General features: G+C 41.6%; 2 protein-coding genes across 2 annotated transcripts in view; one reads left to right on the top strand and one right to left on the bottom strand.

Annotated features, from left to right (window-relative positions):
• LOC129743598 (reticulon-4-interacting protein 1 homolog, mitochondrial) overlaps positions 1 to 17362 on the bottom strand; it is a 64190-nt gene that overhangs the window by 34151 nt on the left and 12677 nt on the right. The window lies entirely within an intron of this gene.
• LOC129743597 (protein son of sevenless) overlaps positions 1 to 17362 on the top strand; it is a 47102-nt gene that overhangs the window by 18532 nt on the left and 11208 nt on the right. Inside the window, exons 2-4 of the mRNA XM_055735662.1 lie at positions 13173 to 13292; positions 13379 to 13516; positions 13593 to 13757. Coding sequence (XP_055591637.1) covers positions 13173 to 13292; positions 13379 to 13516; positions 13593 to 13757 — 423 coding nt within the window. The remainder of the gene's footprint in view (positions 1 to 13172; positions 13293 to 13378; positions 13517 to 13592; positions 13758 to 17362) is intronic.

The raw sequence follows: 17362 nt of genomic DNA, 5'->3' as shown, positions 1-17362 counted from the left end.
CTACACTGAAGTCGATATGGCGGTAGCGGCCGTCATGATGTCTACCCCTCACAACTTGCAGTGCAGTGCTGTATTCGATGAAATGTCGTTTTCGGGATGTGCCTGCGTCGCTTCGCTTCTGTGGTGTGACTTTTCATCGCCGCTTCCTTTGCTGGGAATGCGAAGTGACGGGTTCCAGACTTGAAGTATTTGGGTGTTGTCGAACTCGGTGTGTCGTTACATTCGATATTCTGTCATGTTCGAAGGTTTGTTGAATACGTCTCTTGGCTGCACATGTTGTTCGATGACGATTTTCCTCCGTAGTTTTTCTTCGTTGTCTTGATGCCTCGTGCCGTTGGTAGTGTGACGGATTTTCGCTTTCGGTTGTTCGATGACTTCGGCGGTTCTTCATGATGCTGCCTGGAATTTCAACGATGACTGTTTCTCCGAAGAGTATGAGAGGCGAGGTTTCCAGAGTGAGATAGATGTTGATCCGTCAGCCATCATCATTTCGTATTTAGGTGGCGTCTTGAGCTCGTGGTCTGCAACTTAAAGTCTGCTTACATAGCTTGAATATGTTCCTGCTAGTCGTTTTTGTGGTTTATGGTGTCCTGACAATCGTTTCAATTGCAGCGACGTGGTATGTAGCGCCTGGCTACGGCGACTCACCAGTACTACTATCCCAAGCGCGATAACGCTGCTGTTGATGACAGGATTGCTTTTAGGACACTGAGTGGCGGCAATCCCACGCAAGGTTGCCGGCCCTCCCCAAATTCTGAAGAACTGCATGGCGGAGTTCTCAGAGTCCGTGCAGCTGACGCTGGTCCCACGCAAGGCCGTTGTCTCCTTCATGAACGCCTACTTCTTCGTGTTCGTCGGTGTATTAGCGACGAATTGGCATCAGCTGTGTTCCGTTGAGTTGTTTGAATGGAAGAATTCTAAATAATTTGCTCCGAGTTGTTGGGGGCGAGGTTTCAAAGATGATGTTGGTCCTTCAGCCTTCTCCATTTCGTGTTTTCTGCTCCAAGTGAGCTCATGGTCAGCGTCAATGCTTACATAGCTTCAAAATATCGTTCTTAGTCTGCTTTGATGTCCTTAGCGTGGTACTGACCTCTTTTCCCGGTTGACACATCTTCAAGGGTGTACAGGTTGGTGCCAAGTACTGCTTTCACTATCGCTGGCAGGAACTTCGGATCTAGTTTACGATTTATGTGATCCACCTTAGACGACTGGGTAAAAGTTCTTCGCCATACCAGATCTCCTACGTTGAATATCACAGATCTCTTCCGTAAATCATACCGCTCCTTCGACTTCGCATGGTTGTTCCGGATTCGTTTCATCACAAACTCCTGTATGCGCTTGATCGTGGATAAACGGATATTCAGAGCGATTTTTGGATCTTCGTCGGTGTTCAGATCTTTCTGAGTGTACAAATCGGTGTGCAGAATTAGTTCTCTTCCAAAATTTGCGACGTGCGGACTGGTTCCTGTTACTTCATGCTTGGCACTGTTGATGGCTGCGCAAATTGCAGGCAGATGTTCGTCCCAGGTCCGATGATCCTCGTCAATCAACGATCGTATGCAGGTTACCAAGACTCGATTGACTCTCTCTGCGTTATTCACCATAGGACAATAATATGCCGTCAGCATGTGCTGTATGTTGTGCTTGCTCAAAAGAGATTTAAAGGCAGAAGAGATGAACTGTTTTCCGTTGTCTGAAAGGATTATTCTTGGACGCGAGAACTTCAGGAAGACTTGATTCTCGAGGAACTCCACCATCTTGCAAGAATCCGCTGATTTCATTGGATGAACGACGATATACTTGGTAACCCAATCCACCACGACAAGCATAACTGTGTTACCAGAACGTGAGCGTGTTAAAGGACCGACAAAATCTATGGAGATTAGTTCCCATGGGGTGCGTGCTGGCTTCAGCTTCCCCATTTGAGGCATCATCTTGGAGTTTGCAGCTTTACTACCTTTGCAAACATTGCACTGTTTGACGTACCGTGAAATTTCCTCTCTCATCTTTGGCCAGTAAAAGTGTACCTGAATTTTCTGCAATGTCTTTTGAAATCCCAGATGCGCGGCTGAAGGTGCGTCGTGGAATTTCCGCATGATTTCGACACGATTTTCCTTGGGTACTGCTTTCTTCCAACGATGCGTAGTGTTCCCGGCGTCATCCTTGAAGGTACAATTCTTATACAACTCATCCTGAATGATCTGAAAGTCGGCGAAGTTGTTCGGCGTTTCTTTAACGTTCTGTTTCATTCTAGTATACCAGCCATCTGCATTCGAACCTTGAGTGAGTGCTACTGAAGCCACAATCCTGGACAGCGTGTCTGGAACCACATTTACCGATCCCTTTCGGTAGCGAATCTCAAAATCAAAAGCATTGAGTCGTAGCAGCCATCTGCACATCAGCGCTGTAGGGTTCTTCATCGTTTTGAGGTAGCTGAGGGCAGAGTGGTCACAGTACACTATGAAGTGAACGCCTTCTACGTATCCTCTGAATTTCTCGATAGCTCTGATTACTGCCAGACACTCCCGCTGCGTCACCGAATATTTCCGCTCCGCCGTCGTCAATTTTTGCGAGAAGTAACAGATTGGATGTTCTTGCCCGTCGGTTTCCTGTGTGAGCACTGCCCCAATAGCCACATCGCTCGCATCACAGGCGATCGCAAACTGCTTTGTATAATCCGGTGGCGCGAGAACAGGCGTCGATACTAATGATGATTTGAGTCGCAGAAAGGCTTCTTCTGCTTCAACCGTCCAACGAAACTTGTGTTTTATTTTCGTGAGCTCCGTGAGAGGCGCCGCTATCTCCGAGAAGTCTGCTACAAACCGACGATACCAGTTGCACATGCCGATGAAGCGCTGCACCTCTTTCCTAGTTGTTGGAATCGGAAAATTGACTACACAGCTTGTTTTCTCCGGATCCACCATCCAGCCATCTTGGTTTAACACATATCCCAGGTATTTTATCTCCTTCCTACAAAAACAGGATTTTTCAGCAGAAATTGTCAGATTCGCCGCACGAAGTCTCTTGGCCACTTCTTCAAGTAACTTTATATGCTCTTCAAAGGTCTCCGAACACACAATTATGTCGTCAAGGTAGTGGAAGACGTTTGGTTCCATATCCGCGAAGATGGTTACCATGACCCTCTCCAGTCCTTGGCTAGCGGTGCACAATCCAAACGGAACCACCTTAAACTGAAAATGGCCTCGCTGAGGTACCGTAAAGGCCGTAAGTTGCCTCGAAGCTGTTTCTAGAGGTATTTGCCAGAATGCGTCCTTCAGATCTATCGATGAAATGAACTTGCAGCCGCTGAGGTTGTTCATAATAGCTGCAATCTGCGGTATTGGATAACCCTCATTAATCATGATGGAGTTTAGGTAGCGAGCATCTAGACATACTCTGTACTGGCCCGTCTTCTTCTTCACAGCTACCAGCGGGTTGTTCCACGGCGAAAAGCGAGCTTCTTCGATCACGTCCAATTTTATCATTCGGTCGACTTCCTTGTTTACCTCGTCCAAAACGTATTTTGACATGACGTAGTAACGCTGTTTCTTCGGCTGAGTATCCCCGATTTCAATGCGATGTGTGTATAGATGTGTACGACCCAGACGACTGTCTGTTGCTGTTGGGAAGTTCGCTATTGTTGCTTGTAGCACAACTGATTGTTCCGGTGACAACTGCTTCTGTTGATGCCTCTTAATCGTTACATCGTTGTCGACGATACTGTTGACCTCCTCTTCATCGTCGCCTTGAACTTCGTCTTGTAACTTCATACTACAGCATATTGCCTTGACTCCGAATTCATTCCAAAAGTTCATTCCCAGAATCACGCAATCCGGCAGGGTCGGTAATAGCAATACTGGGATTACTCGGGTCTTTCCATTGTAAGCGATTGGTAGACGAACAAATGTCTGGAAATGGTGCTCCGTTCCATCTGCAGTCTTAATTCCTCCAGCCAATGATCCTTTTCGCAATTTTAGCTGCTCCACTAACTGCACAAAGCTTCCTCCGAAGAGCGAGCAGTTCGCCCCGCTGTCTAAGAGACCGGTGATGCTTTTGCCCAGGACTTCGATTACTGCATGCGGTCGATTGTCGTTGTTGAGATTGATGACTAAAGAGTTGATATTGTTGAAATCCGGTATCTGGGAAGGATCGTCAAAACATGGCGAGGAATTCGATCCCTCCGTTACTAGTTCCCCGCCGGGGCATTTCCCGAGCGATGACGGCAACTTGGACAGCTCCGTAACGAAAAACCTTTTTGTCCACAACGATAGCAGAACAGTATCGCTTGTGGTTTCGAACAATCCATAAAGCGATGTCCCTCCTCGTCGCAATTCCAGCAAATCATTGGTGGTCGAGTGTTCACGCTCGGTGGTTCTGGATGCTCCTGACTAGACACTGCCGGCCGCGATTGATTTTCCCGCGTGTTTGTAGTGTTGTGTTCCCTGCGTTCGAATCTCACCCTCAGAGCATCGACCTGATGAATCAGTTCCTCCAAACGTTCTTCCACCTTGTTGTTACTGTTGTTCACCGACGATCCACCGTACGAACTCACTGCTTCTTCATTTCTGCGACTATTCATTTCTTCTAGCACATTGACTCTTCCGTAGCGTTGATTCATCGGAGCATTGCGATTAGCGCGTTGTACTGGCACTGGTGTGGCAAGCGATGGTTCTAACAGAGATGCTGCCGGAAGTAGCATTCGCCGCTGAAGCTGTTGAAGCTTTCTAAGCTCATCGAATTCCTTACATGCTTCTACTAGTTGTTCAACCGATGCTGCTTGCTGTGCTGCTGCAACAGGAGCATATGTGGAGTTCATGTTCTTCTTGATAATGAACAATTTCTCTCTATCCGTTGCAGGTGGATTGGCGTAACTAAACAGTGTTGAGATATCCGCGAAGAAATCGCTAAAGGTTTCTTGCTCTCCTTGGAGCCGATGATACGCCTCAGCCCTCAAAATGTAAGCGTAGCTGCTTGGTAAGAACTCTCCCCGGATCAACCGCTTGAAATCTCCCCACGACCTCAAATCGCCTCTTAAAAACGCTCTAGCATACCACTTCAAAGCATCACCCTTGAGTAAGTGCTTGATGTTCTGCAACAGCACCTGCTCAGGAACCTCTTCGGACAATGCGAACACCTCCACGCTTTGAATGAACTCGTTCAATGATGCGCCATCTCTTTCGCCTTTGTAGAAGATCTGCCAATTGTGAATTGCCTTGCTTGAAGAACGCCGGTCCTCCCAACGCTGCTGTTGATAAGCTTCCTGTTCCCGTCGCATGAATCGCTCCAGTAACTCATCCCTTAATCGGCTGTATTCATTCCTCGCTGATGCTTCTTCCACTCGTTCTCTAGAAGCGTACGGAGGAGGAGCGGATTCGTCGTCCGGATACCCAAGTTTCTCGCTAATTCTAGGTCCACGATGATGGCCAAACTGCTGGTCGAAATTGTTTTCTTCAGCGTCACGTCGGTATGTTGCTGTATGCTGTGATTCATATGTGTTGCGCTCTCGATCTGACAGCCGTTGCCTCTGCTGTTGTCTCCTCGGCTCGGGTTCTTCAACTGCGGCAGCTCCGCTCACCCATGGTGAATTCCCTAGGTACGTGCTGTCACGGTCTGAGCTGAAGGAGTTGGCTTCCGATTGTGACGTCCTGCACCCTGGCTGGTCCTTCCCGATGTCAACTGGCTGATTCAAGCTGGCTGTGGTTCTGTTTCTGGAAGGCTTTGGAATAGTTCCTGTTCTGCTCGAGCCGGCCCGGGATACGTTCAGGTCCACTGCTGCTGCACCATAATCCTCACTAGCACTTTGCACTTGCCCACTTGCTTTTTTTCTCGGGTTGTTCAACACATCTTCAATGTCCTCTAAAGAACATTGGATTAGAAGAGTCAGTGTTGCGTACGTATCGTTTAATTTTGAAGGTGGTTCTACTATCGCTAAACGTTCACGATAATGAATAAGACGCGACGTTGCTTGACGCATGAATTGGTAATCCGCGGATTTAAAAGCTACTTTTAATCGTTCTAGCAAGTTATCTACGCGATCTTGACATATGCGGATGTTTTGCTCCGCATCCATGATGTGTGAAGAATTATCATAAATTTTATTGTTTCTAACATCCTCTAGCATGATTTGCCTAAGCCTCAACGCTTTCGCTCTTCTCGGAAGAGAACTTAAATTAGCTACGTGACGTAGCGCCAGCTCATAGCTCACCTCGTCTTCAGAAAGACAAGCTGGATCCATATCCATTTTGATAAAGGGTCTTATAATCTTAAACACAAATAGCCAAACTTTGAAACTTCAAGATATGCTGCATAAACTAAACAGCAGCACATCAAACACCACAAAAACAATTTAAAATGTGGGTTAATTCTAGTTGGGCGCCATTGTAAAAGAGCTTTTCTCTTATTTGTGCGAGGCAATGGTAAAAAACGCACTTTAACTTAAGCTACAACGCCATCAACTTGAAAGACAAATATTGATAGATTTCATCTTGCATATATTCCTAACACAAACATTATTAGTATAATTTTGGCTCACGTGTCATCCTATGATTTCAACTCGTCGCATGCAATTCCTCCGATGATATTCTCCTCCTGTGCGCCGACTGCCTTGGCGAACCTAACAGGATCGGGTACCGGACTTCCGGATCCTGACGGTGATGTTCTCCTTCTGTGCGCCAACTGCCTTGGCGAACCTAACAGGATCGGGCACCGGACTTCCGGATCCTGGCGGTGATGTTCTTATTCTGTGCGCCGACTGCCTTGGCGAACCTAACAGGATCGGGCACCGGACTTCCGGATCCTGCCGGTGATGTGCTCGTTAGTGACCTGCGTAGAAGCCCAGCAGGCTTCGTTCCGACACGAAGAGTCTCGCGGTGGCGATTCACCAACACGTTCGGCAAAGTGCTGCTGACATGCAATTGTATCCAGTCCAAAGAGTTTCTGTGCATTTGAATTCCGTCTTCCGCGGATGTGTGGTATCAACCCGGAATAGACCCGGCAAGTGTTCGGGCTCTGGAAGTCCGGATTGAGATAGTCTCGTTCGTGGGAAAACCGACTGCTTTTCCTCGTGGGAAGGACCCCTGCCAGTGACGTGTTTCGTGTGCGACCAAGTCCTCGAACTGCAACTGCTGGTAGAAAATAAGCCGTAGAAAAAAGCCCTGTTGGCGATGCCCAATTAGTTTCATCTAATTTATGGTATTTTAGTTTTTCGGTCTTACCCAAAGGAAGGGGCTGCTTTTTCTGGCATTTAACACGTGGAAGTTTGTCGTGTGTAAATCAGCCTGTGGGAGAGAGATAGACGTCAGCTCCTTGCCGATTGGTCCTTTGAGGTTAACTTACCGATCAATCTTGGGGGTGGCGTAATAGCTGAGTAGCTTAGTCAGCTAACATGCTGGTTTGCTTGCACCCCGTCTTGATTATATTGACGGCAATCGTGCCTCCGGCTCCGATGGATAGACCTGCCAATGGTTATTTCATGATTAACATGAGCTTTCCGACATGATCATCAAATGCCAATGAAAATTTCATTCCGCTTGGAATGCCTACTCACCAGCAGCTGTGGGCGAAGGTGTTAATTCGACGAGTCTAGGGCCCAAGTATCCGCGGCTTTCTTTTTTAGCCGTGGTTCCGTCACGGTCTTCTGATGCTGGATGTTTCGTCGCTGAACACGTGCACTTTCAGGTCCGCTGTGTAGGAACGGCACTTCCCGACCTGACACGTCACTTTTTTTCTTTTCACACTCTGGCGAAAAACTAGCTTGTGTGTTGATACTGTTTACGCTGCTTGGCGAGGGGTACCTTCAATTTCAGCTAAACATGTCCACACTGTGGGGACTTGGTAGCCAATTTCTTTCCGTGGTTTTAATGAATGATAAATGCGTGCTGAATATATGCATAAAAACAAAACTGTAACAACAATTTTGAATATTTTACAATTGAATAATTATCTTTTATTTTACAGTTTTGTTAAAAAAGTACACAAATTGAAAAAATATTTTTTTACCTTTCTTTGAAAGTTATCTCGAAAATTAGAGCTGACAAAAAATAATTTAATATTTGGATTCAGCGTCCCCGAATAAGTCAAAATCAGTTATAAGATTCCTTGCACCTCAGAAAAATGTGAATTCTGATTTCTTGTGTTTTGTTATTTTCAGATATTTCATAGGCGAATTATGCCAAACATTGGTTAAATTGAGTCATTGTGCTTCAAAATAAGCAAACCACATTGCTAAAGTCATGAGATTTCCAGGATTCATCCTAGGAAAGCCTATCCCAGAGGCATATAAATTAAATTAAGAAAATTTATGAAATTTGTAAAAAAAAATTAGAATCGAAAATGTAAACTGTAACATTAACAAACTGGTTAAAAATCTGTAAAAAAAATGAAATTATCATGATTTTAACCTTGCTCAACATCTCAATGCAATGATTTCATACGGGACTTCAAACACCATGTAAAGAAAAAAAAGGGACACGACAAAATTTAAATAAATTGTAAAAAAACATTTCGAAAATATTCAAGGAAAAAAAATTGCTATGGTTAATCTCCATGAAATTTCAAATGGCAGTGATGTAGAAAAATACCATCTCATCGGTTCGAGCAAAACAAGTTTTTTCGCAGAAGAAGGTTCAATTTTTATTGAAACCGTAGAAGGACTTTCAAAAATTTAAATACTTAATATTTCTTTTATGTACAAATAAATCTTAGTTAATCATTTCAATTCAATTATAACACTATTGGAGAATGATCAAGATTTATTGATGAACTTATTCAATTTCGGTTGGTTCAGTCACCTTATATTAAAAATAAAAGTTTATGCAAGTACATTAATTCGTTTCATTTATCCTTTTCCGTTTTGTTTTTGTCAAAAATTGGTCGTTACGGTATAAAAAAATTACGTAAGCTACACAGTAAACGAAAATTACCGAATTCGGTAATTTTGTTACCGAAATCCTAACATGTGTAAATCGTTAAACTGTTCGGTAATTTTTTCGGTAAAAAATAAACGAACATCGGTAAATGAAGAATCGATTTACCGATGTTCATTTATTTTTTACCGAAAAAAATACCGAACAGTTTAACGATTTACACATGTTAGGATTTCGGTAAAAAAATTACCGAACTCGGTAATTTTCGTTTACTGTGTATGCAAACCATTATTACCTACATTTTATTTTCAGTGCGGCCCGCCGAAAGAATTTCAAATTAAAAGTGACCCGTTGCCTAAAAAGGTTGCTCACCCCTAACTTATTGGATGCCTTCCTGTTAATTAATAGATTATTTTTGTGATCAAGCTGTGGTGTCAGGCCATACTGCTGTTATCATATATTGGTTATCAAAATTTTGTAACTCTTCAAACTCATTCGATTCAGTTTTTCTCACGAATTAGGGTAACGGACTTATTTTGGACCAGAGGACCAATTTTGGACCACATTATTTAGCTCTCTTATGAAGCAATTAATAATGAAAAAAATTAGTGCATTACATTAAGTGCCCAGGCTTCAAAAATATTTGCTTAAAATGTTATGATTATTTGTTTTATTAGAAAGCTAGACAAGGTGGTCCGAAATTGATCCTCTGGTCCAAAATAAGTCCGTTACCCTATTACTCTAGCTTCAATAAAATATCAATAATTGTGATAAAATATAGTATTTTAAGTCAATCTTTTCGACTACATTAGTGTTTCCATCAAAGCACCCTCGATAATCGGACGTTTTCGGTAGTCGAACAAACCCTTCAATCCCAACAGCGTCCGATTAACTGCGAGCAAGTACTGTATTCCATATTTTGATTCTAAATTCGTGTTTTTATCATTTTTCTGCCGTCCATTATGTATTTGATAGATGTTTTCAATGATGATTCTGATCTCTGAATCTTCGTTTGAAATTTGATTTATTGAATTTCAAATGTCAAACTAAATATGCATAACGAATAAGAATCTTAATCGAAGGAGATATAAATTCAGATTATGATTTGAATAAGGTTGGAACAAATTTCAAATTCTTCTTTTGTCACTCGGAGGTGGAACAAAGTCCCCATTTTTTTTCGCATCACTCGGGAACTCATAATGCGAATAGAACAAATTTTGGCATGTGAGAGTGTTTGGGTACGAAAAATGTTTCTATAATTATTTAGAATCCAGGAGGGATCCAGCAGGGTGGAAGAAAAGGAAGAAGGGAGCTCTCACTAATTTTCCTCGTTAAGCCCGGTTTACAGTTCTTGTGAACTCGAACTCGAACGTGAACGTGAACTCACCACAGTGAAAAAATATTCCGCACAGCAAAAAATTTCTAAAAGTACACGGAATCTAAAACACGAGTGATCTATTTTTTCTTGAGTGTAATTACAAAAAGATGTAATGTTAAACTTTTTTCGATGTAATATTAGTCTATTTTCCAAAAATGAATAAAAATAAACTGTTTTGATTTAATTTTACACTGCATCATGCAAAAATCAACTGGTCAATGAAATTTATATCACAAACAGTGTAAAATTATATCTGTTTGATTTAAAATTGAATGAAAGTATTTAAATTGTGCCTTTTTGTATTTCAAGTTAGTTTGCGCGTCGGGCACAAAGTAAACAAGTCGGAAAATTATTCGGAAACGAGTCATTCAAAGGCGTAGGCAACAGGAGCACTTTAAAAGTCTTTAAAGTAGTAAGTTTTGAGACGTGAAATGAAGAATATGGTTGAAACTGATTAGTTTTCTCTTCTTAACAGCAAGGTCAGATTTTTCGCAGCGGCTGATATCCGGCCAGTGATTATCCGGAGAAACTTTTGTCAGAAAAATTCAAGTGTGCAGCATGCTGGCCGAAAAATTATGATTTCCGGAACCATCCATGCTGATTCGAAAAACATCCCCGTGCTGGGAATCATCGGATGCAACAACAATTCCAGCCTGACGCTTTCCGAATGGTTTTTTTATGTTCAGTTTTGGAAATAAATGTGAATTAAAAATGGTACATGCGGCGTTTTTATTCAAGACAAAAGCAAAAACCTTAATATTTAGAAAAAATATCAATATTTACGATAATAAATTTTAAAATTTACATCCATGCGTATTTTTACACGACGGCTTTTGTGATCCAATCTCGTGCATTGATTTCGATCTAAATTTACACGCCTCAAAAATTACATTCTCGAAAAAAATACACCGTGATAGAATTTTACATCAAAATCGATATTCCGTTTTCGTGCATCGTTTTCGATCTAAATTTACACGAATTTTTCTTGCTGTGCGCAGTGAAATGTCAAATCTTCAAAATTAGTAAGAGGTTTGTTCAACTGCGGGTACAAATTGGTTTCGATCGGAAAATGACAGATCATTCAACATTCAACCAATGTTTTGATCGATACTTGTCGAACCAATGCTCAAATTTAAATTCAAATTTCTCAAAAAAACATATTGTTCTTCTTTAAAACATATTCAGCTTTGAAAACGATTGATTTAATCAAATAATCCCAAAGTTCTTATCTTTGAATACAATGAATTTAAATTAAATTTTATGAATTTAAAGTACTCCCAAAAAGTATTTATCGATCAAGGAGTAACGAGCTTTAGCGATTCGTTTCTTTTGAAAAACTTATTGAAAGGACGTTATGAATATAACTTCTACAAGATAGCCATTTTTTGTTCTTGATTAAAAATTGACAAACAAAAATTTCAAAATTACTTTTAATTAGTGAAACAATTGAAAAGGTTTTTATTTAATTAAAAGGCATCAGTACTCTTTTGTTTGTAAATTTTTCTGCTTTTCAGTTCTCCTTAAAACACATTATTTTTGAATGATTTCATAAATTTTAATAATTATTTCCATACCTTTTCTGAAACACACATTTGAACAAAGCAGAATCTATTTTTTTATTTCAATGGAATCTGGCCATGCGATGATCTTCATTTACATTTATTCGTTGAGAAGCTCTTCCAACAGGTGCAATTAAATGATGCCCAAGCGGGTTTTAAAGTTAAAAAAAAATATCGTATGCGTTTCATTTCAAACTCGTAGTATTTTAAGCCTTTAATTGCCTTCAAATGTGCTTACAAATTAAAAAACTAATTTTTTATGAAGCAAAAATTTTTCCGTCATCGGTGAAATTTTTTTCAGAATGCACATTGCCATTCGGACGTGAAAATGAACGCGGAATTTATATTCACCACTCTTGTTCGTTTTCCGTTTTCACGTTCGCTCAGTGCGTTTACACTTCGAGCGGAATGTCAGTGAACGTGGAAAAAATATTCCGCAGTGAAAATCGGGGGAATTGAAATAAAATTAATATTAAAGGGCTTTGAACAAGGAAATCAGTTCAAAAATAATCGTTCAACCATTCCGCATCTATTCCACCTAGTTTCGTAGCCATGAAATGCAGCATAGTCGAGTTTTTGAATAATATAAGTTTTTTCATTTTCACGTTCGAAAGAACTGTAAATGCACCTTTACTCGGGAAATTCTCTACTAGAACTTAATAAAACTATCTTGGCGAATAAAGGCAGAGTCTTAAATTAAGATTAAAAATAATGATTGAAAAACAAATTTTAGATCAGGTTTTACTAACATAAAGATAAATGTTCTGTGTATGCAGACTCAAGATGCAGCTCTAATTTTAAGGAATTGCTTTTGAACAATGTTCAAATTAAAATAAAAAATGATGATCCAAATTTAAAAAAAATCACAAATATCACTATTCTACAAGGTGCAGCAATGCATACCGGGTCAGATAGTTTTTTTTTTTTAATTACAAATGGTTTTATTAAGGCATTTTACTTATAAAGTTTTTATGTGCCGGGAGTATTTTTCCTAACTTTGGGTTAGTAAGAGGGGGGGCCGTAATCGTCGCGGCTACTCAACTGTTAATTCAACTTATTATAGGAAAGGAAAGGGGATTAACTGGGGTCACTTCCAAGAACAGTTTCCGTTAGGGTCCGTTGGTGGCTTCCTGGGGTCAGATAGTTAATTATATCAAATCATTCAAAAACAGTGCCTTAGCCTAACTATAGAAACAAAATTATTCAGATCCAATATTGATTATGAAAATTGGTATAAAGTTAGCATAGAAACATATAGATAGATAATTTATTATATTCCGAAAATATTTGTATTTTTTACATCTGTATCCTTGCGAAGCAACTTGTTGAGTTTCTGTTTATTCAACCCATTTTTCCTTTTCTACATTTCAGGTCCTGGAGCAATTGCATCCCTCGTTGCAAGCCCGCGAGGATGCTCTGCTCTACGTCGAAAGTCTGTGTTTGCGCCTGTTAGCGATGCTGTGCGCCAAACCTCCCCCGCACACAGTTCAGGTATGTGTTTTAATATTGTTTTTGGTTGATTCTCAGCTAGTCGTACTCAAACTTATCTCGGATCCCTTTATCTTTGAAACCAACAGGACGTCGAAGAACGAATACGTAACTTCCCCACTCCTATTGACAAATGGGCTCTAGATGAGGCGCGCGACACAATAGATAAATCTAAAAAGAAGAAACCAGTCTTTCCAGTTGACCGGATACACACACTGCTGCAAAAGGTAAGCTACGTGATTAAATGATGAATGAATATTTTCTAAATATATGTTTTTTTCCCTTTTTTTCTGCATCCCATAGGAGGTGTTGCAGTACAGAATCGACAGTTCGGTGTCCTTATTTCTGGTAGCGGTGCTAGAATACATTTCTGCGGATATACTCAAACTGGCCGGAAACTATGTTAAGACCATACGCCACATTGAGATATCCCGGGAGGATATCGAGATCGCCATGTGTGCCGATAAGGTTTGCTATCTTTTTGATTTTCTAGTTAAAACCATTTGCATTTGCCCTGTCTCACTTTCCCGATTCAAACAAACAAAATAATCCAGCAATGGGTCACACGTTCGACTCCCATCGATATTTTGCATAAGTCAGCATCACAAAACAAGTTACACACTCGCATATTGATAACAAAATAACTGCTAAGTGTTAAGTGCGTTTGGTTTCGTTTTTTTTTAAATCGTATTTACATTATATATTTAACCATCGTTTGTTAACGTCTCATTTTGGCTTTTGCTCTCCCGAGTCAAAGTTATCCACTGCTATTGGAAAGGAAACTTTGTACATTATTGACAAAAACAACAATGTAATAATGGCTGGCATTGGATATTTAGATAAACTTTTTAGTAAATAGACATTCTAGTAAAAAAAAAGGTTAGGTAATGAACACTCTCATAGAATATTTCCGCAAAAATCTATGAATTCCTTCAAATCACTCGGTCCGTTGCAACCGTTCTTCAATCTCTCGAACATCCCACATTCGTCAGCTTACGCTTGGTCTTACTATTTCGCTCGTTGCGCCTCTGCTCTTTTGGGACCCTTGGAATAAAACAGGTATTGGACAATCGTCCATAACCTTACGCACCTTACGGGTATTGGGTTCACACCGTAGAGTTGCGCGTGCTCATGGTTCATCATTAGCCTCTTAACTTCCATCAATTTCGACGCCAATTACACGTGCATATGGTTTGTCAGATCCAGTAAAAGGATGATCTTGGCTCTTGCTTTCGGTTCTTCACAGGTCGACATCGTTGAAAGTTCCATCAGCTTTTCTCTCGGGCTTGAATGCTTCCCAAAGTTCTTAAAGCTATAGATAAGTTTGCACACACTCGGCAGAGCCTCTCGATCGAAAAATCTTTAATTGCTATAACTTCAGAGTTTCAAGTTCGGAAACGTTAGGGGGCCGTTCAAATATTACGTAACGCAATTTTCGAGCATTTTCAACCCCCTCTCCCCCCTACGTAACACATTTGCCTCAGAATTTCTTAGCAAAAACTACAAAGCGTAACAAGTTGCTATACCCCTTCCCCTCCTAAAAGCGTTACGTAAAATTTGTATACCTTAGGCTTATAACCTATACAAATACGTCTTCTAGTGTTGACATTTAGGGGCAAGTCGGGTAAGGCGGACACAGCGGGTAAACCGGAACTTTTAAATATTTTGGAAATTACAATGTTAGGAGCAAATCTAATGATGGGAATACGTTTGCATTAGTGTTTCAACATTTTTGAGGCTCTTTGTTGATTTACAGCAAACTAAGTTTCATCATAGTAAACAAAACAAACACAAACGTTGAGGATTCACCATTTGATTTAATTTTCTCCACTCAGGAAATAGTCCATAACTCACAACATTAAATGTTGTGTATTCAGAAAATTGTACTGAATTTTCAACCGTTTTGAACGGCGGAATGTTTTTTAGGCTTCTCATTGACCATCTGGAGGAATAACAGCAAATTATGGGCCTTATTACATAAGACTCCAGTCACTGTCGAGTCGAGCAAAGTGTCCTAGTATGGTAGTCGAGTGAAACAGCTCAGTCACGAACCTTCAAGCAGTCAACTCAGGTTCAACAAGGTTCGTTACTAAGCACTGTTGCTATGAAAAACAAGAATTCTGGAAAGGATATCATGGATTGCTACTTCTTCAACACCCCCTCTCGTTTATCCGTTTCGGGTCCCAAACGGAATTCCAGCAGCTTGGTTGAGACATCAGCAAGTTGATCTTGTTTCTCGATACCTTCTATCTTCAACAATTCTGAGGCCTCATGATCGCACGCAATATGATATCCGGTGAACCGATTTACACCAGACAATGACCGGACCAAACGCCACACTTCACGGGGTTTGAGCTGTCGGGAACCTCCATGTAAACCATTTCTTTCAACATTCCGTGACGTCACGCTATCAACGAAAACCACATGGATCGCTGCTAACCGCATCGCTGCATCGGGGCACATCGTCGGGTTCCAAGAGTAATTATTTTCAAATGAATTAGGTTCGCAAGAGGACCAGCAGAAACTGCACCAAAATTAACGGTATAAACCATCAGGACTTACCTGGAAGCGAGCGCTCCCTACCGTTACGCCTCACCGACATATGCTCTAAAGGCTCGGGGTGTTCTAGATGCGGCGGGAGCGTATGTGGCTCTCCGTTGCCGCTAATATGCGATGCACATTCATCCGCCTCAGTTAATTCTTCGGAAGCAGTTCACTATCAACTATCAACTTCGGAAGCAATTCACTATCAACTACACATGGTGAATCTTAATTTCGGTGACTAGTTTTGAACCATCAGTTTCATCCCCCTCTGGTTCGATAGGTAGGGTGACTATCATGCACTCTTTTTGACTCGGTTACCTTCTGAACATATTTTGATTTGCAGTTCATAAAGATTACCATTCAGATATGCGACCGCAACTGTCATTCCATCCTTCAACGTCGCTTTGGAGCCAGAGAACAGAACGGAAATTCCACCCATTTCCAGCTTGTTGACTGACATCAGAATCTCCCTGAGATCTGAAATGTACAGTACATCTTTCATATTGACGAACGCTCAATTTGTGTTGTGAAGCACTTGAGCAGTGGCCTCGCCCCTGTTGCAACTCGATGACCTCTCAAGGCATTAGTTCGACGACCTCCACCGGGATCTGGCACGATGACCTCTTAATAGCTGAGGCCCGACGACCTCCCATGGCTCTGGTCTTGGCGCTTTTCCTGCGGGTCGAAGCTTGATTGTGTGTTGAATCAGCTTGACGATCTTCCGTGGTACCCCGCTCGTAAGTCCTCCAGTCGTTCCTGGCCCGACGACCACCACCTGGTTTCTGACTTGACGACGTTCCATGATACCGGCCACCAAACATTTTCCATGGCTTTCGGTACGACGACTGTTTCGTTGTCCAGCAACCTTCCATGGCACCGGTCCGACGACCTCCACCGAGTTCTGGCACGACGACCTTCCAGTGGCTTCCGACCAAACGACTTTGTTGATTCCTGTTGATGGAAGTACTTAGGGCAGTGGAAAGGAGAGATCTGTACTACTTGAGGATAGAATTTGGAATACTTTATTTAAATAATTTCGCCACCTTCTCTATATACTAAATCATTTCCATGGTAACATATAATATTTGTTTATTATGTGTATGTTGTAATTTGTCCCATCGGTTGCTTCGATTGGCCAAATCTCAACAGTTTGGATAACGACGCGAAAACTGATTTATCATTCACTAGATGCTCACTGCATCCAGAGTCGAGCTTAAAACACAGAACTTTCTTGCGTTTTCTTTGCTCCGAAAATTGATCTGCCATGAAGCACACAGACTTCCTCCCTGATGCTACGTTAGCCTCACCATTTAGCGTGACACGGCAATCGTCCCTCTTGTGTACCTCCTTGCAGCACCGGTTATATCTTCCGCTGAACCATTTCGTGACTTTCTTAAGAGAACCAGCCCCAAGAAATGCTGCTGATTGCTCTTGACCATGCCTATGACGATCCAGCTACTTCATCTCCTCGCTTAGCAAACGCTGTTTTCCGAGTTCCAGGCTCAGTTCATTGTCATCTAGGTTCTACA

Source organism: Uranotaenia lowii, chromosome 2 (genome assembly GCF_029784155.1).
Source record: "Uranotaenia lowii strain MFRU-FL chromosome 2, ASM2978415v1, whole genome shotgun sequence".
Lineage (NCBI taxonomy): Eukaryota > Metazoa > Arthropoda > Insecta > Diptera > Culicidae > Uranotaenia > Uranotaenia lowii.
The sequence above is the reverse complement of the archived record's forward strand: the minus strand, read 5'-3'. Positions and strand labels throughout refer to the sequence as shown.